At 42.1% G+C, this 25,903-nt stretch overlaps 1 protein-coding gene across 1 annotated transcript in view; it reads right to left on the bottom strand.

Moving 5' to 3' along the window:
* Positions 1-1,064: 1,064 nt before the first annotated feature.
* The window catches only part of TNIK (TRAF2 and NCK interacting kinase), a 304,472-nt gene continuing 279,633 nt past the window's right edge, over positions 1,065-25,903 (bottom strand). The window contains 11 exon segments of the mRNA XM_030575025.1: positions 1,065-1,830; positions 5,078-5,217; positions 5,818-5,977; positions 8,077-8,226; positions 11,397-11,497; positions 12,839-12,973; positions 15,182-15,325; positions 16,479-16,649; positions 17,345-17,459; positions 22,877-23,029; positions 23,031-23,042. Coding sequence (XP_030430885.1) covers positions 1,747-1,830; positions 5,078-5,217; positions 5,818-5,977; positions 8,077-8,226; positions 11,397-11,497; positions 12,839-12,973; positions 15,182-15,325; positions 16,479-16,649; positions 17,345-17,459; positions 22,877-23,029; positions 23,031-23,042 — 1,365 coding nt within the window. The 3' untranslated portion in view covers positions 1,065-1,746.

The raw sequence follows: 25,903 nt of genomic DNA, 5'->3' as shown, positions 1-25,903 counted from the left end.
GTCCATTACAGGGCCAGGGGGATTGAGAGTGTGAGATTCCTTTTTAAACAGTGAAGGATTCAGATTTGACCAATGACTGTTGATTTGGGTTTTTTTTTAATAGCGTCATTATTACTACATATAATATCAGAGATTGCCAGTTGAGCTCTCTACATGTTCCCGGAGGTAACAGTGCTGCAATGAACAGCAAAATGAAAAACAAAACAAAAACGAACAAAACGAGGTAGGTTAAAAACAGCAACACAGATCTCGTTATGCAACACCCTAATACCACAGGCAGCCATGCTTGTAGCTATTGAGAAAAAAAATCCCAGATACTCACTTAAAATTTAAATCAGTTGAGCAGAGTTTATAAGGACACAATTCAACCTGAACTAAATACATACATATTTCTGCACAGATGTTGTCGTTCACTGTATGTTGGGTAATTCGTGGGGAGTGGAGGAGGGGCAGAAAGTGATTATAGCTTCAGAATCTTCACTCAAGAAACCCTATTTTTAAAAATTCTTTACAATTCAGCCATGCAATGCACCTTTTGGCTTGGTTTAGTAGCTAATCCCCTCTCCCCCTTACACTGAGCGGACATTGGCCTGTCAGAACCTTCCAACTTGCCCGTTCCAATCTTCATATCTGGATAAGAGACAAGGTCAACAGAAGCCACATTATCTCTGGGGCCACAATCCTTATCGGTGTTAGGCACCCTTAGCTATCACCGACTTCCACGGCAGTTCTGAATGCACAGCATCACTGTTAAGTGGGGCCCAACCATTCAGCTGAGCACACCCAATTAGTTCTCAGTATGACTGGATCCTAAGTTAAAAACCCATCATCCAAGTGGATCCACACATCCCTCCAAGTAGACTTGTCACCTGAATTACCTTGTGTTTCTCTCAGCCTTTGTTCCATCCCATTCTTTTGCCCTGACCTCTTGCATAATGTAGCATGGGGAAAGAAATGCTAATACACCTTCCCACTGTTTTCAGGAGTAACAACAAACAACACTACTTTCTCTATCAACACACACCATTATGTGAAGATCCATATAGAAATATGGACTGACAGACTGACAAAAATGGTTGTTGATTTTATTAGTCTAAGGCTAGTAGTTTAGCCATTTAAAATCCATTTCCCAAAAGAGAGGAAAAACTATTATTTTTCTCTTCTTTAAAAATCCATTAAGCTGTTGCTGCCAAAAGCAACATGTAAATGTTGGTGAAGGCAAAAGATTTTCCAAAATTACTTAGCTTTATGGTTATGGCCTTCATCGCAACGATAAAAGGTACATTTATTGTGCTGTCTTTCACCAGTTTGAATTAGTAAACTTACAGCAAACTATATATTTGACGCTAGCAGGCAGACAGAATTAAAAACATACTTTTTGACACTATTTTCTTCCCCATTTTTACAAAGTAGGGGACAAAGAAAAAGTAAAATAAAAAAATTCATAATTCACTATAACACAGCTTAATCAGGAGCCCATAAGAGGTTTCTTTCCCTACTTTTGAAGTGCATACGTCTCTATCTGCCCCCAAACACAGTGTTGCATTCTTAGGGATCTCCAGTGAATCCTCTCTCTCCATTACCAGACTGCAACAATGAAGGGTGTACTGTATTGTGAGAGTGTGTGTAGGGGAGTGATGTATTCCACAAGGCTTTCCGTATCTGCCTCTAGAGTGTTAGTCCACATGTTTAATGTCCTTTAAATTAGAAATAATGCCATGAAGGTAAGTGTCAAGCATTCTTCTATTACCAGTTCATCATGGAATTTCTGTTGAGGGTCATGAAAAAAACTTGGCTACTTCCTCCAGATCTCACTGATGCAAAAAATACCTGTATGGGAAGGAAAAAACAAAACAAAAAAAAACAACACTAAACAAGTAGTTAACTGCATGTTTTTTTCAGCTTTTTAGATTTAACAGCCACCAAATGTCTTTTAGTCACTAACGACCCAAGCTAGAGTCAAACAAGCAACCTAGAGATGGAAGGTTCCTTATCCCTTTACCAATACCTTGAGCCAACCAGTTTCCCCTCTTTATTTTTTTTTCTTTATTTTCTCAGGAGAGTAGAATGGAGACAGGGCACCTGGTTTCCAATGAAGTTCTATTTTAATCCTGTTTATCAGGTAGTGTGACTGCAGTACAAGGAGGCTGTGATGGAGCAAAGAAACACCACACCAGCAGAGAAGGGATAAATGAGAACCCAGTTAGCCCCACCCTGCAATACCTGCAGCTATTGCCAGGCCTGGAGGGAGCAGAAAAGGAGAGAACCTGCCTCAGTTCTGGAATGACTGGTGAGGGAGCAGGATGCAGCTCTGTCTCTGCACAAGGGGAGCTTCACTACAAGCCTGACAGCTGGGACAGCCACTGAGGCAGAAGCAATGTGTCCCTGGCCAGAAGAGACTTTTGAGGAGACCAGGGAACACCCAGTAATGAGTGGAATCTACTGTTTACTTGAAGGAAATTGTGGGCCCAGTCTTCCAATCCCCACCCAAGGGGTGAAGGTTACAGAAGCATCCAGCAAACACAGGGGGATAGAGACTTTCCTCCTCAATATCCACAGAGACCTGCAGCTGTGGGAGGATGCTGGAAAGGTTCACAAGCAGGCACTACTCCAGGCAAGCCATTACTCATGGCAAAAGAGTTGATGGATGCCACAAACAGTACTAAGTTTGAACCTTACATCTTGCTAGTATCTCAAGATGACATAAGAATTCATGAATGACAACCTGGCAGAATTTTCTTGTAGGGGGGGTCTCAGTCCATCATGTAACACAACCTCTCCAAGTCAGTCACTGCAGATGACAACACTCTTCATTCCCACATTTTCTATATACAAAGTGACACGCTCCAAAACTAGTACAAGGAAACTGAAATCTAACACTTAGGATGTCAACTGAGGGAACTGGTGCTACCATCTAAGGAAAGTTCAGCAGGTTGGTTGTCTCTGTATTGGCTGTATTCTGAGCAAACCAGACCTAGTGGAGAATGACCCACTGAGCCAGATCATTATTAACGTAGATGTTAATAAGAATATGGGGCTTTCCTGACTTGCTATCAGTACTGGAGAAGAGAGCTTGGCTTCGTGTTGCTCCATAGTGCCAAGTTTATTATAGGTAGGGCTTCCCATGTTAAGACCTTGTTTTCAATTGTTTACCACTTTGCCAGGCTGTTTGACCTGACATTTTTCATGCTGGTTGTCTGGCTCAGGTCAACCTTTTGGAAAAATTCAGCCAAATTGTTCAGCTGTTTCTTAGAATGAAGTTTGGGAAAATTTTGTTCTTTTGCTATGTTAAAATAAAAAAGCCAGTGACCTTTTCTTTGAACAGCTCTAGCACCCCCATGCTTCGTATCCGGGATTTGAAATTTGGCAGTGGGATAGCTTTACAATAGGGACGTGCCTATTGCCATCTTTGAAAAATTCCACCAAGTGATAAGCCTTTGTAAAAATCGCAGCTTGTACATGCTCAGCAGAGACTTTTGATTTTAGCAGCTAAAAATCTCTAAAAATTCTGTCTTCACTGAGCATGCCCCATCCCCTCACAGATCCCATGTGTAACTAGACTGTGCATCCTCTCTCTCCTTACAGCTTCTACGTGTGAGTGGATTACGTATGTGTCATCCACACAAAGCAGCTCAGCATGCTCCCTCCAGTCCAGGGCTGCAGAGGCAAAGCTGGATGTTCCCTGTAATGGCTGCTTCCAGTTGGAATGGGGCTCTGGGCTGGAATGGGGCTAGGCACTGGACCTGAGAACAGGAAGCCTCTCTCTCTCCTGTACTGTTCGTGACCCCACTTTTCACACCCAGGCAATGTGGAAGGGGAAGCTGCCTGATGCAAATACATAAAAGGACAAAAGCCAGGGACGTGGGGAAGAAAAGGAACAGAATGGGGAAAAAAAGGAGCAGAATGGTGAGATTGGAACTGAAGGGGTCGGGGGAAGAAAGAGAGTAACTGACTGGCTGGGAAAGGAGCCTGCACTTAGGAAAAGTAGCCAGGGGTGAGCAGACAGGATTGGGACAGGGCCATGTTGGAGAGGATGGGGCAGAAGTCATCAAGTCTGGGGAAAATGTGTAGAAGAGTCTGCGTCCACTAGAGAGCACTCCCCTCCAAACCCTGGCATGTAACTCCTGATTCTTGAGTCTCACCATTCCTCTGCTGCTAGCATAGATCTGTGAAACCCTTTGGCAACTATGGTCTCTCATCCCTCCCTTGTGCTGGTCCACACACAGGAGGACATCCTATTACTACTACCAGTTATTCTGTTAGCCCAAGAGGCAGAGATCTGTGCAGCGGACCTAAACAGTCCAACTCTGCTGATGAGTGGGTATCAATATGATGTCACATGATGGAATTTTTGCTTCATCAATTTGCTTTTTGAAAAACCTAGGAATTTACACACAAAAACCTACATTCAAAGAATATTAAGATTGTATCATAATGCGCATGCACAAGGGATCAAATGTAGGTTGCATAGGCAACCTTCATTCTGGCATGTCTTCATTTCTAAGTACTTGACTTTGCAACATTAATAATGTTCTTTTAATGTAATGTGTGTGTGTGTGTAACTGTAACTGACCTGACAAGATTCTAAATGGATTTAATTCATGGAACTGATTTGTGGCCATGCAATATTGTAGAGTACAGGCTATTGTTTAGGTGAGGCAGCTTGAACTGGACTATTATTTCAGCAGCATTTTCATGCTGCTGGATGGGGGACTGGTTATGCTGAAAATCATTATAACAGAATCTGTAAATGGAAACACAACTGATCCGCCTCAGCTGATCAAAGATAGGCAAATGGTCCCATTAGGTTTTGAGCAGACTCCTCCATTAGGTTTTGAGCTTTGTCATCACCACTTAGGAGAAATTCAGGCTGAATCAATATAGGGCCTCTCCCCATTACTGGTTGTCTCTACTTAAGAGAATTACTTGGAGTGGTTTGCTTGTGTGTTGTGCGCATTAAGCAGACCATCAAATTGATTACTTATTAACCTCAAGACAAACAAGATCTGAAACCTCAAGGTAGCTGGTTGTATCTTAAAGATGTAAAGCACTGATGCACACTTTGAGGCAGACTTACCTTATCATTTCTTTCACATAGAAATTTTAACCTTTGAGCTCGCTTGTGCATAAATACTCCATCCAAATGTCCTGTCTCCACTGAACGGATCTCAATAGCTTTTTCTCCCCAGCCCATTATTTGATTGGAATGAATGTAGGCTGTCAAAAGGAATTTCCAAAAGAGCATTAAAAACATTTGGCAGGCTATTAATAACAAAATGGGCAAAGCCACTCTCAACAATCAGTATTCGAAGACTGTCTAGAGGAAACAAGTAGCTCTCCGTTTGCCAGAGGTAGCAGAAGCCAGCCACATCAAGAGAAAGCACTCAAATAATAAATAATAATAATGGTTCTTATATAGTGCTTTTTCCTCCATAGATCTCAAAGCGTTTTAACAAGAGGAAAGTATCCTTATCCCCATTTTACAGATGGGGGAAACAGAGGAACTGAGAGGAGAAGAGACTTGCCCAAGGTCACGCAGCAGGCCAATGGTAGAGCCAGGAGTTTAGAATTTAGGTTCTCCTGACTCCCCATCCGGTGCCCTCTCCACTGGAGCACATTGTTTCCCCAGTCTAATGACTTTAAATAGGGAGTCCTCAAAGCCCAGTCAATGAATGGACAACAACTAGGTCCATGATCTGAGTGAGAGCGGTCTGCTTTGATTGGCAAGTGCCCAAATGACCCCATCTTAGTTTCCTTTATTTCTCATCTCATTTGACATTTGTAAATGACAACGGAGAAGAGGAAGGGCTAACCTACCCACAGAAGTAGGCATTTCTCCCCACTGCAGCACCACATCTTTAGTGATCCGTCCATAGGTGTTCACATACACCCCTTCATCCTCATAGCACACGAGCATCTCCATCCCATCTGTTTTCGGCAGGATGACAATGGCGTGAGGAGTGATATTGCCCTGAATCTGTGATTAAAATAACCCCCCAAATCAGAATTAAATCAAAGATGTGGAAAAAAGTTTAAGAAAATCTCACCCTGTTAAACAGCTATTGAAGGATTTAAAGGATCAGCTCGAAAGAGAGTAATTTGTTATGTTTACCCCACCATCAAACTGTCTGAAGTGTCAAAGATAAACGGCCTCAGCCATTATAAGGAGATTGCAACATTTACACCCCCAGAAAACGATGTCTGACATTTGACAGTACCATCTATCAACTACTATTGACCTCTTGTGTTCAAATTATAGTGAAACAGAAATTAAGAATACTGGGTACAGAACTGGGGAGGAAATATTTTCCTTTCTAGAATAATCAGTGTTAGAAGGAAGGATAGAAACTAGGATGCAGCTACTTTTCTTATATTTCTGATCTTCAGTAGCTAAGGCAACATGCTACCTTGGCTGCATTTCCTCCACCGCCCTGTCAAGTATCAGGCACTGGCAGCACTATCAGACAATGGATACTGTCCTAGATGAGATACCACTCTGATCAGAAAGGGAATTCATATGTTGATTTAAAACATAGTTCCAGCTGACCTAGTTTATCCAATGGTTTGCTCAAACAGTATATACAGGAACATAAAAACCTATGAATGGCCACACTAGGTCAGAGCAGTGGTCCATCTAGCCCAGTATCCTGTCTTCTGACAGTGGCCAGTGCCAGATGCTTCAGAAGGAATGAACATAACAGGGCAATTATTGAATGATTCATCCCTTGTTGACCAATCTCAGCTTAGGGCAGTCAGAGGTTTAGGGACACTCACAGCATAGGGTTGTGTCCCTGACCATCTCAGCTAATAGCCATTGAGGGACCTAACCTCCACAAACTTATCCAATTCTTTTTTGAACTCTTATTTTTTTGGCCTTCACACCATCCCCTCACAGTGAGTGCCACAGGTTGACTATGCGTTGTGTGAAGAAGTACTTCCTTATGTTTGTTTTAAACCTGCTGTCTATTAATTTCATTGGATGACCTCTGGTTCTCGTGTTATGCAAAGTAGTAAATCACACTTCCTTATTCACTTTCTCCACACCATTCATGACTTTATAGACTTCTATCATATCCCCCCTTAGTCATCTCTTTTCTAAGATGAACAGACCCAGTCTTTTTAATCTCTTCTCATATGAAAGCTGTTCCATACCCCAAAGCATTTTTGTTGCCTTTCTCTGTAATTTTCCCAATTCTAATACAGTATATCTTTAAGACGGGACAACCAGAACTGCATGCAGGATTCAAGGTGTGGGCGTACAATGAATAGAGCTAACTGCAGCGTAACCCAAGTTAAACCTAAACCCAAGTATGTTTTGTAAACTCAGTTCAGTCTTGCTTTGGCCTTATTCACAAAATTTGCTTAAACCAATTTAGCTGAAACCATGTGCTGAGAGATTCTTACCATAGTTCAGCAAAATCGGCTTCCAGGGCTGTACAGAAAAGGCCACGTTTACCTCGTATTGTCTTGTCTCACTCAACTCTCCATTTTTGTCTATTAACCATACACAGAGTTCTGAACAGAGCTTATTCAGTAAAGATCCTGCAGCCCTTACTCAGCAAAACTGTACTTCACAAGGGAGTGGGGTGGAGGGCAAGATCTGGGACTCCCCACAAGGGATCTGCACTATGAGGCCCAGTTACTTGGGGTGCCCATTTTGTTTTTTGGGGCAGAACCTGGTTCCCTATTAACCATCCCTCCGACAAGGAAACAGAAGCTATGGAATGCCTTGCCTCCACTATTGGTCCGTGGTGCATGTGGGAGGATCCCTCCTTCCATCGGACCTGCCAGCACTAAGCCTGACTATGCAGGCTTGGCATGGGGCTGAATTTGACCCCAAGTAAGTAAAGACTGTAGAATCAAACCCTTTATATTTATTAACAAGGCGTACGGTATCTCTCACCCTCTTGCATGCGCTTGTCAGAGAGCCCATTACCAGTGATTTTAGTACTAACAGCAAGATGCCATGTAGTTAGCCACAGTTTCCCACAGCCGAACCCCCTTCCAAAACTTGTTTGTGACGTACTTTATTCATCATGCTAGTCACATAGTAACACAGCTCCTTCGTGTACTTACATGAGATGGTATATAGATATCATAAGAGTTCCCCGAATCTACATCAATCACATGGAATCCAGTGTGCGATCCAAAGATAACCTTCAGTCTTTGACCCTCTTCTACTGTGAGGTCCACAAGCAACGGTTTGTGCTGGAGATCTGCAAAAGACTTTTAAAATCCATTCAGTCAGTTTCCTGATGTGCAAACAAAGCCCACTATTGGCAGCACATTACAGTTATGAAACCACACTTGTCTGTTATTAAATGTGTCATTGATATTCCTACTGCATCTCAGATGCCCCATAGGGTATTACTTGGTCACTCTGTTTGTCTACGTAGATTCATTAGTCTGGCTCTTTTTGTATTGCTATATCTTACAAGAAGCTTAAAGTGCTGCTGTAATGCTTGTCTTTCCTGTTCTAACAATCAGGCTGTCTGACATGTTACATACAGGCTGCATTTCACCATGCAGGGATAGCAATCACTGGAAAATATGGATCCAAGAGCTGGAAAGAGAGCTCGAAAGACAGCCTGGAAAGATACTGGCGTATGCCACACACCCACACCAATGGGTGGGGAAACTTGATGGGGGTCAGTCGTGAAAGGGAGACAGTTCCAACAGCAAGGAGATACTTGCCAAAGGACAATTGGTAGCTCCTCCCTTTGAGAGTCTTTGGCACCCATTGGCCAGCTGGGGGAGTGGGGTGCTGATTGGACAGCATTCCCCAGCTCCCAGAATTTAGCTTGGCACGGGGGCGATGCGGAATCTCCTTCATCTCTGTTCCTGCAGCTCACCCTACCTATCCGAACTAAGAATAGGAACCCAGCCTGACAGATGCTGTGGGTCTAGCCTATCGCCTGTTTAGGTGGGTCAAGAAGGAATTTTTTCTCCCCTAGGCCTATTGGCAAAGTACCAGGGAGTTTTTGCCTTCCTCACAGCACCTTCAAGCCATAGTGGGTTGAGTAGGAACACGCATGGTACGTAACTGAGGTACTGGGTGGGGTTGTCTACTCATTGCAGCTTGTGGCCGGTTTCCAGTGCGGTTACGAGACTAAAATGAACAGTTCCCAGAGGTAAAAGACCTAGGCTTTTGGGGTTGGGTCTTGGGCTCATGTGATAGGGTGAGACCCTGTGGCCTTTGCATTAGGAGGTCAGACCTTGTGGCCCTTGCTGGCTGAGATCCCCACCCAGCTGCACCCTCTGTTCCCATTGCTGAGGGGAGGGTACTAGGATTCAGAGAGATGAGTCCTGGGGCAATTGGCTGAGGAGAACCTACCCCACATTATGGGTTATATGGTAAGGAGCCCTGTAACCCCATGCACTGGAATGAAATAAATACCGGGTATAGGAGAGTATGGGTAATGGGTGGGTAACGCCCCTCCCCCTGTGTTAAAGTTTAATAAAAGTTGCAGCCTGCTGCTTAATTCCATGCCTGTGTCTGTCCTTATTTTGCTGCTGTGTCCACATCAAGCTCCACCATCACCCCTTCAGAATAATCACTTAAATTCCCTTTGTCTTTTCCTTACTCAGATACTTGAAGTTTAGAGTCACAACCTGCAAACAGCCTCACTGCTGCAAACAAAACACGAATCTCTGCCAGTATTTATAGGCTTTGAAGTAGCCAGTCCACATTCCTCTGCTACACGCACAAAATTTGCAGAGAGGTGGTGTGTGCAGGTCTACTGCAGAGCCAGATGGTGTATGCATTAAAAAAATGTGACTCACAAGCTCCTCTCCTGCACGGTATCTTCTGTGGGTTGGACAAATTCTACCCTGTGCTCCCCATTCTGAACACAGTTCTTTTTTCGCAGGTGCCTGCGCGCAGCCCCAAAACGTGGGCCTTTAAACAGGATCAGGGAGGAGTATCATTTTTATTTGAGAGAATATTTCAGCCAACACATATGGAGTAATTCCCCCTTCCAACCCACAGTATGTGCTCTGTGCAATGTAAGATCTATGTTGGTGTGTGGGCAAAGCAACCAAGGGTGGGAGACCATTTGTATCCTGTCTGAGTGGTTTTCATGCTGACTCTGAACAGGACTGAACTATTAGGGGTGGGATGGGGCAGGGCAAGGGAGGGCCACTCTGTATTTGCATAATTCCAGTCCCTGTGAATCCCTGAACAGGTGTGGAAAGTCACCGACGCCTATTTAGTTGATAGATTCGAATAGCAGCCACAGGAGAATTGAACTACAGCTTCAAAACTTGCCTGCAGCTTGGATAGGAAGATCCCATCCCATTCTAAGGCTGGGTCTACTCTACCATTTACTTTGGTATAACTTATGTCGCTCAAGGGTGTGAATAAGCCACCCCCCTGAGCAATGTAAGTTACACTGACCTATATGCCAGTGTGGACAGTGCTGTTAGGGGGAGAACTTCTCCTGCCAACATAGCTACCACCTCTTGTGGTTTATTATGCTGACAGGAGAGCTCTCGCCCATCGGCATAGAGCATCTTCACCAGCTGTGTGACAACAGCGCAGCTGTGCCAGTGTGTGCTTCTAGTGAAGACTGCCCTAACTTTGCTTAACTCCTCACATGAAGTCCACTTCACTTTATTCAGTATCAGATCACACTCACCCTCCTTAAAAGAGCCATATTTGCTAGAGGGATGCAGTGATTACTCAGCATGAAACAGTCTCTGAATCCACTGCCCCTTTCAGTTAGCCCTCTGCAAAGATCTGTGGAAGGAAAGTGCTATAAAGTGCTGAGTATAAAGTACTCAGAGCACAGGTAGTTTAGGTACAATTTTATGTACGATCAGGAAACCAGTGAAAAATCGTGAGAGGAGATAGGAAGGAAAAAAAGAGAAAGTGGCCTCACATTATTAGACTTCATACCTTAACATAAAAATTAACACTGAGGGGAAAAAAGATGCAAAAGAAACTTCTAAAAATGCAACTTTTTAATGTCATTAAAATGTAAATTAGTTTGAGATAAAATAATGTATTTAGTCCATATGAAAAAAACCCAACAATACAGCATTGGCCAAAACCTTTCAATTGCGGAAGAACATATATCCAACAATACGTAGCACTATTATAGCACTTGCATCCAATAATCTCAAAGGTAGTATTAAGTACAATAAATTCTTTATTCTTGAAGAATCTTTCTGTGTGCCAGCCTGAAGTATGATAGAGACATTCCACTGAAAAGTCTGTCTGCTAACTCTGCCAGGTCATTTCTATGCATCACACAAGAGACCTGTGTTTGATTCCTTGTCTGGCCTGATAGGGGAAGGATAACCAAGGAAACGATACACTTTCATAATCCATATAATAAAGAAATTCACATGTACTTATGATGATGCATTGTATTTTTGTAATAACGTAAACATACCTTAAATGCCATAAACTTGTGATATGGTTTAGGAGCCCAAGCATATATCTCTACAGCATTCTTTAAGGCAATCACCAAGAACTTGATTCTTTCATATTTCACTAAAATTGAAATAAAACTAATTTTTAAAACATCCATTTTACTCAAACAAGACTGCACAATTTATCTCAATGAAGAGTTTCTCACTATCTTTCCACTGGTAATGTTTTTATCTAGTACATAGTGATGGATTTAAAGTTTAACTAGGATTGTGGCACTGAGTTTTTGTTGCCTCATTCCTGTACCTCTGTTCAAAATACTATCAAAGTACAAAATACTGCAATGGTATTTTTTTGGGTCAAACCACCTAGAAACAAGAGGGGTAAAATCCTCTTCCTTTTTGATTAGATCAGATCTAAGACTACGGAATCAAAGGGAAAAAATAAGATGTTTGATTATCTTTCTTCAGCAATTAATGTTATATATGATGTAAACATATTTATTAAAGGGGAATATTTAATAAGCTAATTTTAAAGACATTTCCTTCAAAAACTCTTCCAACAGACTAAACCTTCCTCCATAGCAGTCTATGAGCTGTGAAAGAAAGAGAACAACTTAAAGATGATTAGTCCATTTATATGAATTACCACCAGCAGTTATAGTTAGGATCAAATGTCCAGGGACATCAATATTCATGCCTCATGGCATAGACAGATCAACTGATTTGCTAACTGACTTTGGGAAGAAATTTTCTTGCCTACGGTAGAAAACATTGCACAGTTATGTGGGCTTTTATATCAGCCTGTGAAGCACCTAGCACTGGCCACTGACAAAGAAAGGATTCTAGGCTAGATGATCCATTAGTTTGTTCTGGTGTGGAAAATCCTATATTCCTATCAGGAAAGAGCAAGAATCCGATCACGGCTGATAGGTGATAATCTGTGAAGTATCATATGAATGCTTGTCATTCAGTTTAGTGGTTTTCTTCAATGCATACAACCAAAGAAACAGTCTCTGCCTGATTGCTACTGCCTGGGTGAAACTATGATAAAAGAAAAGTCTCTTCAAAATTGTGAATTGTTCAGAAATAAGGAAAACTGAGTGAAGACCTCTTAAGACCAACTGGTCAATGATTAGTGGGAAGATGAATGATTGAGAGTCCGATTTTTCTCTCAGTGACACCAATTTTTCATTGGTGTGACCCCATAAACTTTAGCAGAGTTACTCCTGATTTACAACAGTGAGAGGGGGAATCTGGCCCTCAGGATCATGTAAACATCAAACAGAGTTGTCCCTCAAGTTCACTGCTATTGATGCCTCACTGTTTCTCTTTCAGTACTAGAATAAATGTACTGGTTGCTTAATTTGTGGTTTTAATGGCTTCACTGAATTTCTTAAAACATCCTTCAAGTGAAATCCTCATGAGGTGACCCGATACAGTACCTACATCCTGTTCCACTTACCAACTTTATAATGTATGCAGCCTTCCAAGTCTCCAACAGTAATCCAGCCTTGCTTCTTTTCTACTTCAGGGTCATTGTGTAAAATTCTATTTCTTAACCATGAAAGGTAGTAAACTCGCAGCTTGTTCTTCTTTCCTAATGAAAAATGAAAAAATACAATTCAACTGTAACTCACACTCACTCAGTGTGACACTCTGTCCCCCTCTATGTGTCCCAGCCACCACAACAGGTTTATGAGTTTTGGCTAACAAAAGAGCGTCTTAGTTTTGGCAGTAAAGGCTCATGGTTTTGGATCCAGAGGTCCTGGGTTCAATCCCTGCATATCACAACTCATTTAGGATCATTGCATTGCATGACATTGATCCACTACACATTCCAACCTCACCGCATGAGCTTTCCTCATACCTTTCTCCCACATCTAAACACCTTCTGACATCACCTGGTTCACGAACCCTTCTGAGTAGCTCTATAATTTTAAGCTTGCTCACCAGCTACTGCTATTTGAGATAAATTCTATTATTTGACCACGCATGAAGTTTCTGTGTCTGGTTATGTGGTGTAGCACTGCACTCTACTGGACAGATTGTCAGATTTGGGAGAGTGTGATCATGTCACCCTCTAGTGGTTGCAGTTTAACAGGACATGAGCCCCTATCCTGTTACTCAAATGTGAATATTTAATGGATTATCACTAGTAAGCCTTAAAAAAGACCCAGTTCAGATGCATTACATGACTCCCACTGAAGTTAGTGGAGTAAAGCCATTAGCCAGTAGATTAACTAGCTAATACCCAACTCAGAGGGCTTGTCTACATCACAAAGTTGCAGCGCTGGTGAGGGGGTTACAGCGCTGCAACTTAGGAGGTGTACACATCTGCAGGGCATCACCAGCGCTGCAACTCCCTGTTTGCAGCGCTGGCCGTACTCCCGTTTTGTCTCGGGTGTAGAGGATCCAGCGCTGGTAATCAAGTGTAGACACTTACCAGCGCTTTTCTTGACCTCCGTGGAATAAGCAGGTATCCCAGCATACCTGAGGAAGCCTCTGGTAATCAAGCAGGTCTCCTTCCCCGGTTTGCTCTCGCGTTCCCCGAACCCCCGAGCAAGCAGGTCTCCTTCCCTGCGGTTTGCAGGGGGGTTCGGGGAACGCGAGAGCAAACCGCGGCGAAGCTGGTCTCCTTCCCCGGTTTGCTCTCGCATTCCCCGAACCCCCGTGCAAGCAGGTCTCCTTCCCTGCGGTTTGCAGGGGGGTTCGGGGAACGCGAGAGCAAACCGCGGCAAAGCTGGTCTCCTTCCCCGGTTTGCTCTCGCGTTCCCCGAACCCCCCTTGAAGCCGCCCAACAGCGCTGCAGTGTGGCCACATCTAACACCACTTGCAGCGCTGGTTGCTGTAAGTGTGGCCACTCTGCAGCGCTGGCCCTATACAGCTGTACTAATACAGATGTAACAACCAGCGCTGCAAAACTGTAGATGTAGACATACCCAGAGAATTTCAAATCACACATACGCAATATTCCAATCACCTTGGCAAGTCTGTATTAGTTAAGCTCACCATAGACGCTCATTAGCGGAGTTCTACCTTCACATTTTTCTTCCTATGGTACTACAATTCCTACAGTTTATATTCTTTACAAAAGTACATAGGAGCAATATAAGAAGGTAAATCAGGAAGCAGCATTTTAAAAGAAATCTTCAGTGAAGGGAAGAAAAGTCTACACTTCAGTGGTTAGTAGGCTCAGGAGGAAGAAAATATTAAATAAAATGAGAGAAAGGGACAGCATCACAAACAAAACTACAGCTATCAAATTATTTCATTGGAGTAAATTTTATCACTCTACCCAGTGAGAATTAAATGTGAAAAATAAGTTAACAGGAAAGATTTCTGCAATTCCCTATCCCCTCCCATCTATGGATGATGGGGATACTTTCTCAAATGGGAGCTTATTCTAATGGTCTGATTCTGTAGCCTGTCTATAGGTAGGAACGTCACATTACTTCCATGGGAGTTCTGCATATGGAGTGCCCATACAAACAGGCTTGAATATTCAAATACCCAAATTATCCTTTGATTCAGGATCAAGAGCACAGAGTTGTTGGCTGAAAACTGAAATGGTGACAAGCCCTTGATTACAGAGGTGCAGCCGGGCACTCTTGCAGTTGAGGATGGAACAGGATGCCCTAAGAAGTGTTTTCCAGATCTAATTTCTTTGATTCTGTAATTAAACTCAAAGCTAATCCTTCAGTCCTTCTTCTGCCGTTAAGGGGCTGGGTTTTGTCTGAGACAGAACTGCTCCCAGGAAATTAGAAAGGAAAGGCTTATGAACAGTGAAGCACAGTAACAGGTGTACCTGATATTGTTACAAGGACATTAAGTCCCTCTAACACATCCATCTGTTGAAATCGCCTTCTGTTGATCAGGTTGTAGACCTTTCCTTGGCCACTTCGATCCAACAGCATCAGTCCATTTTCTGTACCCACGAGTAGGTTAACACCTAGATATTAAACAAGCAAATGAGATGACTTAAACCACACTGCACTGCTGCTGCTTTAAGGGCTTGGTCCAAAGCCTACTGAAGATAGTGCAAGTCTTTCAGCTGATTTCCACGGACTTTGAATCAGGCCTTAAATCTCATTCTCTGTTACTTCAGGCTCCCAGGAATGACAACAATCACAACTGTGCCAATCTAGCATCAGACTATGTACTATAAGTATGGCCAGCATCATGAGGAGCGCTCCATGACTTCACTTCCATTTCTGTAGATATTTTCATCTCCATTTTATATGTTGGCAAATTCAGGCACGAAGAGGTGAAAAGTGCTTTGGCCAAGGTTGCCCAGCACAGTAAGGAGGAGAGGTCCCTGTCCACTGCTCTATCACTAGAGCATGAATAAAATTTTCAAGAATGCCCAAGTAACTTAGCTGCCTAAGAACAATTTTCAGTAGTGAAAAAATCCACGACACTTAGGCTGCTAATTCTCATTGATGTTCACGGTTGAAAATTGGACTTAGGCTGCTGAGTCACTTGGGCATCCTTGAAAATTTTACCTCACGTTGCTTCTTAGTACCCTGACTACAATAGAATAACCATTAAAAGCAAGTACTTATCATGTAAATTGCTGGACGATACACTATAGTAATGAAACAAATACAAGGCAGAATGAGTTTCAGAAACAGAGATCTCAATTTTCAAGCTTGAATGCATAGTTAAAGCCCCCAGTTTCAAAGGTGGGTGTCTAACTGGCAATGAGACACCGTTGGGTGTCTAAGGACCCATTTAAGAGGCTACAGGTGATGTGGACACTTAACTTAGAGCTTGTCTACATAGCAAATCACTGTGCTTTCAAGTAGTGAAACAGCACTCTGCAGTGTAGCAGCGTCCACAGGAGATGCTACTGCATGGCAAGTTGGTGTGCTTTAGATTCACACCTTGGTTTGCTGCACAGTAACTCACGATGCAGACGAGCTCTTGGGTCCTCAAGTTTCCATCAGTTACAAATTGCTCAAAGTGCCTGTTGTGTAGCGTGAGGCTGCTGCAGACTGAGGCACGGTTGCATGGTGAAGTAGTCTTTAAAACCATTCACATTTCATATTTTGCCCCAGGCTCTAGAAAACTTTGCAACAAGTGTAAGGTAGTTAGCAGTTTACCCCATAAAGCAGCACAAAGTATTTCCGAATTGAAGCGCTTCTTGTACTTTCGGATCTCTGGCGTGTCGCTGTGAGGGCGGATATTGGTAGGGTTCACATTTACCACAGAGATTTTCCTTGCCTCATTCAGTTTGGCCTGTTCTTGTCTAAGCAGTTCACTGGTAAACAGTGCTAAAAAGAAAACATATTAGTAACAGCTTCCTCAACTCCATCACAACTGGGCAACTTTTCCAGTCTGCTTGATTCAGTAGGGAAATGCTCGTTTTATTTTCTGATTAGGGAGAAGACATTACAAATGCAACGAATGACCTGGCCTTTGATTTAACATAAATATTTAGGTGATGGATGAACACCAAAAGCTTAGGTAGCTGGTATGCTAAGACCACAGCGTGTCATGCTCACCAAAACTGCCTCACTGTTTCCTTGAGCTCCCTTCCGGTCTGTCAATATTCACCTGCTGTTTCTTGTCTTATACTTAGATTGTGAGCTCAGTGGCACATAAACTATATTTTTGGTCTGTGTTTGAACAGTGTCTAGCACAAAGGGGTCTTGGTACAATTAAATAAATAATAATAGCAGCAACCAAACTTTCTTAACTATCCAAACCTCTACTTGAATCTGCAAAAGGGTCCTGGAAATCTCTCCCCCACTGACAGGGAGGGTGAGCACATTTTCCCTACAGTTCCTGCTTCCTTCAGACCTCTCTCATGGTATGTCATCATTTCTGGGTTTTGCACAGAAAGTGGAAGGAATAAAAAACAACCCAAAGAAGAATTAATGAACGTTTTAAGGTTTGGGTTATGTTCTGGGTGTACACTCTGATCTCATTTAGTCCATATCCCATGTTGGGCTGCATTGCTTCCTACCTGTAGCAGATGATTCCTCATCATCATCTTCATCCTCATCAGTAGGGGAGGTCTGATACACTCTGGTATCCACAAACGGAGTGAAAGAGGCTTTGGTGCTACTTCCCATGCCATACTATAAAGCAAGAAAGAGGATGATGGCTCAGAGGAAGGGAATAATACTTAATATCAATGTTTTTGCTTCCAGTGAACAACAAACTAGGATCTTCCCAGATGGGGGACAGTTCAAAATCACTCTCTTTGCCCTGTCAGATCAGTTTTCTAGATACACTGAAAAAATCATTAAAAAACATTATATAAAAAGGGTAAATTCACAGAAGTTTGCACAGTGCTTTGAAAATGAAAGATACTACAATATGCACCATAAGTGCTAATTACTGAACACATAATGATGTGGAAGAAAAGTCTTATTGACAAAGGTTTGGGATGACCGCATCTCATGAATGGTGAATCCAGGAGTAAATTTTGCAGGACATCCCAGACAAGCACAAATGAAAATTTTAAACCACACAGACCTGCATCAGTGTGTAATTGGGACATGCCACACATTTGACAGAAAAACTATTGCAGGAATGTTTGAGAGTCTTTTAAAGCAGTCCCATTGCTTTTTTTGGATGTCTATGCTTGTAAAGCTAAGATGTTTTAATTAGCATATCGTCAACCATACAGTTCTCAGAAAGAGAGAAAAATAAATAATACATTTTAGAAACCTCTGAGAATTGCCTTGGTGAGCTTTTGCAGACATCATAATGTGACACTTTGGCTATTTACTACCCTGAGATATGCCAGGGCAAAAATAGAAATATTTATCTCATTGTTAAAGTTACAAATCCTGGCCCTCTAAAACCCCCCCCCCCCAAAATTTCTGGTCCTGATGGGGTATTTGATATTGGACTTTAAATCTATCATTGGTCCAGGACTGAATACTGCTCATCTTGTTTGTCAAGCTACTTTAAATTCTCATATGAAAGCACATGTTTGTGGGGATGCGGAGGGTAGGAAAGGGGAGGAAATATTTTTGTGTCAGGTTGGTAGCAGAGATTTGGTGTCTTAGAAGTAGTCCCAACTGCTGGCAGAAGTGGATTAGTGGATAGAGCCCAGGTGAGGTGTTCCAAGAAATGTGTTAAATGAAATTTTTCACGTTGCTCTGTGATCTACCATGGTTCTGCAGTGTATCACATAGATATAACCACTTCACATGCACAATATACACTGTTATTAAATCATACCACTTAGGATTGGAGGTATTTCAATGGGCTACTTTGTTTCAAGAAGTTAACTTAAATGACTGCACAATTAAAGTGTGAGGGTCCCAAAGGTCATTTCTTAGCAAATAAAACTAAACCGGAACTTATCATAGCTGATGACAAAGCTGAGACTCTGTGATAGGAAACTGAGAGAAATTACATTGCTCTTTTTTTAAACTCATGTTTTGTTAGTGCAGGAAAATGAGGCTAAGACCTTCTCCTGAACAAAATGAAATTCGTATCATGGGACTCATGGTGGCATGTTTTCTTCCCCATACTTGAGCAGCTTATTCTTCTATCATCGCATTTACTCAGGATATGCTATATTTATGACCTATATTAAACGCTGTTAAAATAGCAAGAATCAAGTGTTTCACAAGAGAAGAAACACTACTCATTTTTCCTCCTTAGCACAGATTTCTTTTAAGCCACCAAGGGCCAAAATCAAATTTGTTATCTCTGTACAAAGCCAGAGCTCAAAGCCACTGCACTGAGTAATTGCATAACACCCTGACTACAAGAAGATAAGCATACGCTTTTATAAGGGTAGCTCTCTCAAAGGTAAGCATAATCTTACACTGCTCTCAAAATGCTACTCGGGTTTCAAGCAAAGATCTCCTAAGGAACGGATTAAGCTAATAAGTTTAAGAGCAAGTATTTTGTTGAAAAGAGCTCTCCTGAGTTTTTCATGATTCAGATATTTGGCTTCCAAAATCTCCCTGTGAAGATTCGGTGAATGAAGGTCTTCTAAAAGTCTAACTCATGGAACACTCTGAAAGGCATTTGATTTAGAAACAATTCTGCTATATCAGACTCTCCCTATTCTTTTCTGCTATTTATCACCATATAAAGGGGTAAAGGCGGTCATTATTATTAAAGCGGAAGGACTGGGAGCCAGGAGATCATGGTTCTAATTCTAGCTCAGAACTTTGGCACACTGCATAACCTCAGGGAAGTCACTTATACTCTATGTCCCAGAATGCCCTTGGGGGATCAGAATAGTGACCACAACTACCCCACAGAGGAATAGTGAATCTTCTCTTATTCAACACACTTCAAACAAACAAAGTCTGAGGATGGAAAATGCCATAAAAGCACAAAGTAATATCACAATGAACAAAAATCCAGTTTGAATAAACAATTCATCTGCAACAAGAACGATCAGGGGACTGGGAGGGCTGACATTAGGGAATTTGAAAAAAGCTTTATGAATAAACTTTTCAAAAGCACTTAAGTGACTCTGGAGCCAAAGTCCCATTGACAGTCAATGGGAGTAGGGACTTTGTTAGCTGTAGCCCCTTAAGTAAAGCCTGGCTAAAGTACAATTAAGGAACTATTTTAACAGCCTACAAATATCTGAAGGGTGTAAACATCAAGATGGCAGAGGGATCATTTAGGATAGTACAAGGAGCTATAACTAGGGCTAAGGGGATTACATTTAGAAACAGAAAACATAGGCCTAATATCAGGAGAAACTTCCTGACAGGAAGATGTACTGTGGAATAGCCACCAAGGAAAGTAGAAGCAGCCTCCTTGCTCAAGACTTAACATTAACCAGAGAAAATACTAGAAACTGTACCTTCAGCCACATTCCTGCACTGGCAGGGAGATGGTTCAGATGAGCTAGCAATTGTTTTCAGTGCCTACATTCCATGATTCTCCTGTTGTTTTCCCCCTACCTTTCTCCCTTATTCATAATCTTCTGTGACATCACTGTTGTCTCCATAACAACAGAATGTGATGTCAAAAATAAAGAATAATTAATTCCCATGCAGAGAATTAACAGCCTGAGATGAACTCTGCGAAAAACATACTTTCATGCAAACATATGAGCAAAATATAATCCATAGATATACACACAGGCACTATTTTGTGTACACACACACACACATATACATGTGTGAGATAAATATACACAAGCAGAATTGTTTCTACATAAAATGTCTTTTTCAAAATTTTCCATGAAGCATCAGCAACTCTAGAAGGGAAAATTTAATACTTACAGGGATTTTTTTTCCAACTAAGGATAAGGCACTTTCAAATACATTTACAATGGATGAAATCCTCCATTCTGATGCATCAAGCTTTTTCTTTCTTTGCTCAGACTCAGCTATTCTCCATTTAAGACGCTGGCATTTTAATAACTTTCAAATCTGTTATTTAAATATTAAGACCTCATCTTCCTGCAGGTCCCATTCAACCTTTTATAAATGTCTGTCTCAGCTTCCCAAGCTGCAGTATGAGATAATACTAGGTCTCCTCCATTCTGTTTAGCCCTGACATATCACGGCTGGTTCTACCAAGCTACAGGTAGAGTAATCACTATCTGTCACTTCCGTAGCCTAGGTTCAAACCCACTCACGATTAAAATGACCAAAATAAAAAATACAAGAAAACTGATTTTTAATAGATATACCCAAAGGATTCACTTTAAACAAGCTTGGGTCATCTTACTCCCTTCCTACACAACACAGATACATGCCACAATACTCTCTATATTATCTTTGACATTAGTCAGCATGACTGACACTGTTTCACAAGGGATGAACATACAATCTGAGTCTGCCACAGGGCAGTTAGACTACATGTGTGACGGCGTAATGTCGAAATAATTATTTCTCTGCAGGAACAGACTGAGAACACTTGGAATTCTTCTTCCCACAGCCCTCTCGCTAAAGGAGAAATCCATTCCACCCATACAGAGTATTCCACACACACCCAGAACAGGGCCTGGGCAAAGTGCTACCACATAGTTCTTGCACAGCTACTTCTCCAGCCAGTGAGTTTGTTTAGCAGCTGTAGCCCCACCATGTCATCTGTCTGAGGTGCCTGGGGCCGCTGGATCTGTATAACTTCTGCACATATACAAGGCCAGCATGGGGATCTTTGCCTGCTGCATAGGGGTATGTAGGCAGCCCTGCATGAACTCAGACAACACAGACCCCACGAAGCCCTTATGCAGGGCTTAAGTATGTACACACTTGTTCTGGGGTGACTTTCATCCTCCATTCCAAACTTCCATGCAACAAGACATCTATGCAGATTCCTGTTGTGACAGGAGGTTTCTGCTAGCAGTACTGTGAGTCATTCGGGAGTCTGAACTGAAGCCAAAACTCTCAGCTTATACCCATCCTCAGCTTGTCCAGCCCCAAAAATTCTATTTTTGAAACGTACAGGATTTTTTTGGCACATACACTATAAATGTATGTAGTTAAATACAGTTCCTTCATGTTGTGTCTCCATTTTTAAGAACAGTCTGAGAATGACCTCAGAAATATTTGCTTTTATAAACAACTGACTCCTCTTGTCCTTAGAAGGAAACAGATAAAACCTTTAGGCCAAAATATGTACCATAGATCCTTACATTTTAGAAGGAATGGGATCCTTTATTCCAACCCAATTTTTAATTTATTAATATTAAAAATGATCCTCAAAACAGCTGGATAATCTAAAGTGAAGAGAATAAGATGATAGGACATAGACTAAATGATCTACACAACAAAATAAAAGGTTTATTTCTTATTGGACATTCACCCACAGATTTTACTTAATACTGGGTGATGTGGGCATGCATCTGAGTGCAGAATTTGGCCCAAAGAAAAGTGTGTATGATATATAGTAAGTGACTGTGAATGGCAAGCTTTGATTCACTTTGTTTATATGTAAGAACTTGAGTTTGTTAGGATTTTTGTATCCTATGCAGAAAAAAAAATCACATTTAACCACTTCACTGCCAAGCAGCTGGTATCAGAGTCACTTCACCTTGAATGGAAACACCCACAGCTTGAAAGGTATGCTACATTTTTGGCCTAAAGAGCTTCACAGCATCTTTCTAGTCAATCTTTTAGTTCATCTTCCTATTAGAGATGAGCCAGAGAGTAGAATCTGGGCCCCAGGGGAGTCAATGGTAAAATGATTTCAATAGGGCCAAGATCTCACCCCAAGTTGTTAAGTTGAGACCCACATCTGGACTTTCACAAACTTCTGGGATGTTTGGTTCAAGCCCCATATCACTAAACATTGACATCAACTGCTGGGTTTGAAATGAGCCCCAGTGCAAATTTCCGCCATTAAAACATAACGATTTACCTATTACTAAGTGGAGTCAATGTTACTTCAACTACGTTCATAATCATAGTCCTGGATTGGAAACAAAGAGAGAGGTGAGCAGAGATGACTGGAGGAAAACACTGAGAAAGCCCCTTCCTCAGAGGATGTTAATTCTTGTTCAAAGCAATGCGAAGGAAGAGGAATAGCCATGTAACAAAGAGGCCCCACCACCTACTTCAGCCACTGAGTCCATGTCTTGCGCATGCGTGGAGACTCGCCCCAGGGCCTCAGTCGGTGTGCCTGCAGGTGAGTGGCTTTGCTGCACCAGATCAGGGAGATTGATGTGCCCAGCAAAGCCATTGCTGGCTGCATGGCTAGAACGCTTTTTTTTCACCAGTGGTCTGCAGAGACACAAGGTACAAGGAAGAGGAGAGGGAAAAAACAAATAGATCTAATGCAGTAACCCAGGTATCAAAGCAAGCACAGAACAAGAGCCCTCACTGCCATATTCACCCCATGCAAATCTGGCAAACAGCAAAATATAAAACAGGAGGAAGAGAGAATTAATCACAAAGTAACTTCAGAAGCAATTAGCCATGTTACACCAACAGGAGATGTCTGATGATGATGATGATTTTGAATCAACCTTTTTGTAACAAAGTAACCATGGACCAAATTCTCACTTTGGGCATGCAGGTGCAAATCCCCCTGGGTCCAAGTCAGTCTGTGAGAAGGCCAAGGCCCATTGACTTCCATGATATCTGGGCTTGTATGGTGGAGGGCAGATTTGGTCCCTCTGCCTTTTAAAAGCTACAGTGATAAGGGGTCTGATTGCAGGCTTCCCACAATCGATAATACAGCTCCAAAAGCATGCTTCTGGAGTACAAAACATCAGTGAACAGCATCAACGTTTCCCTTCCACAGAATAACAGATCTATTCTTGTCTTGCTATGCACACAAAGCTCCCATTAGTGTCAACAAGGGTTACACGCCTCTGTGGAGAGGAGAAAAACTTACTCCAGATACATTTTTAGGTAAGTGCTCTAATCCAAGAAAGTCTTACTTAATTTTCTCCTTTCTTATAGGCCCACTAGCAACTAACAAAGCATATCTTCTCTCTAGACTGCACAAGTCATGTGTGATACCTGTTTGGAGAATCAGGAGTCTAGCAGAACTCACAGACAGGGCACTACAATTCCAACTGACTGCTACTAATATCAGGAGTTGTGGTATGCAGCCACAGATGACATAGCCCTGATCCTTGCAGCTGCCAAATTCTCAGGTTAGTCAAGTACCAAAGACAGAGGAAGGAAGAAATGATTTACCTGAAACTGCTGTGGGGCTCATCAATGTTTAGAATTCAAGGTCAGTCTCCATTTCTCCATGACATAACTGAGTCTGCCAAGTAACTGTCTATATCAGACACCTTTGCAGACAAGGGCCCTGTTTCTTTCAAACAAGCAACCACCCTCTCTAGCATGTGTTTTTCCCATGCAGACAGGTCTTGTTATGGAAGTGCTCCCCCATTGCTATTTTTATTAGCAATCACATCTGCAGCCTATCAATTTCTGTAGCTAAGGAGATGTGGCCATCTGAAGTGTTTGCAAAGACCCCTCAAAACATAATCTGACTAGGGTAACAAGTGCTGCTGCTAAGTGTGATAACCATTTGCTTTATGCAGCGTTGTTGGTCCCAGGATATTAGAGAGACAAGGTGGGTGAGGTAATATCTTTAATTGGGCCAACTTCTGCTGGTGAGAGAGACAAGCTTTCAAGCTATGCAGAGCTCATCTTCAGGTCTGGGAAAAAAACTAACAATGTCACAGCTAAATACAAGATTGAACAGATCGTTTAGCATAAACAGTTAGCTTATGGGCTAAAGGACATGTCCTTTGATTACTGAACACCTTTCACCGTAAAGCTGGGCACTGTCCTTGTGCATGGAAGAGGGCAGAAAAGCCCTGATCATACAAGTCAACAAGAGTCTTTCCATTGACTTCATTGGGCTTTGGATAAGGTCCTAAGAGAACAACAGAAGATTTGTATATGACACTATATTTTCTATTATCAGTTCGATTTTTCAGCTGCCTGTTAGTTTTAAAGTCCTTATCTGATACCAGTGCTCTCATTTGGTATTGTTTGCACAGAGCAAGTTTTACACTAGCAATGCTTAATACTAGCATTTCAAAAGCGGCTGGTTAATCGTGGTTGTGGCTTGTACTTGTATTGAATTTAATTAACTTCACTGGCATCACTATGCTTCAAGAATCTCTGTACAAACCAGGCTGAGGGGAAGCAATGGATTAGATGGGGTTTATACGATGTGCTCATTTTGCATTAAAACCATTTCTGATTCTGCGGCTGGACAAAGTTCAAGTTGTGAGGCTTTTTCTGCTGTCTCCTTTCTTTCTTCTGGAGTTGCATGGGATTTCTCACCCTCGCTTTGGGTCTCAGTGAGAAATCTTTGGCTATTTTGAAAGGAGAGCAAATAGCTCTCTCACCTTTCTTTGTATATTCTTCCTGCAAATGGCTACTTCCAGCTGGCATGTGTTTGGCTGGTGGAGAGTTTGGGACCACCGCGCTGCCCTCCTCTCCCCATCCCTGCCATGGCCTGGAGTAATATTTTGACAAGGGCAAACAGCTACATTATCTACTGTTGGAGGGCAAGTGCCTGTTAATAGGTCACCTAGGCTAGCCCTTGGAAAGATTTATTTTTCCCCAAAGGAAAAAAGAATTGATATAGTAATAAATCATCATTCTGCTCTAAGAACACTGGGGACTGTGAGTAGGCACCTTTTTTATCTACTATAAAACCAAAGACCTCCCACACTATGTAAAGTCCAAACTCTCATCCCTCCTGGGGTTTGGCTTTATTTCTAAACAATCAGATATCACAGACCAGCTCAAACCTACTTCACAGGCTTGGCAGCTCCTAAGGTTCTTCCCTCAGGACTGCCCACCCCACATCCTAGATCCTTTCCTTCTAGGCAGCTACTCTCAACTTCTTTATGTTCAGGCAAGGTGAGGAGTCACTGGCTGCACTGACTCAGCCAAATCCCTCCCCCAACAAGATCAATACCTGCCAACAGAGTGGGGCTTTTCAGGAAAATATCACCTGCCTGTTTCAGGAAAATCTGCAGCATGATAAAGAACCACAACAGAAAAAGAATCTGAGGCTTCTCCATGCGCAAATTTTTTAATGTGCCTTCCTCAGTCTTGCTCTTTTATCACAATGCAGTTGAAATCAAAGTAGTCCCTCTCTA

The sequence above is a fragment of the Gopherus evgoodei genome, chromosome 9, assembly GCF_007399415.2.
Source record: "Gopherus evgoodei ecotype Sinaloan lineage chromosome 9, rGopEvg1_v1.p, whole genome shotgun sequence".
NCBI classification, from domain to species: domain Eukaryota; kingdom Metazoa; phylum Chordata; order Testudines; family Testudinidae; genus Gopherus; species Gopherus evgoodei.
Note: the sequence above shows the minus strand (reverse complement) of the source record. Positions and strands in the feature narration are given on the sequence as shown.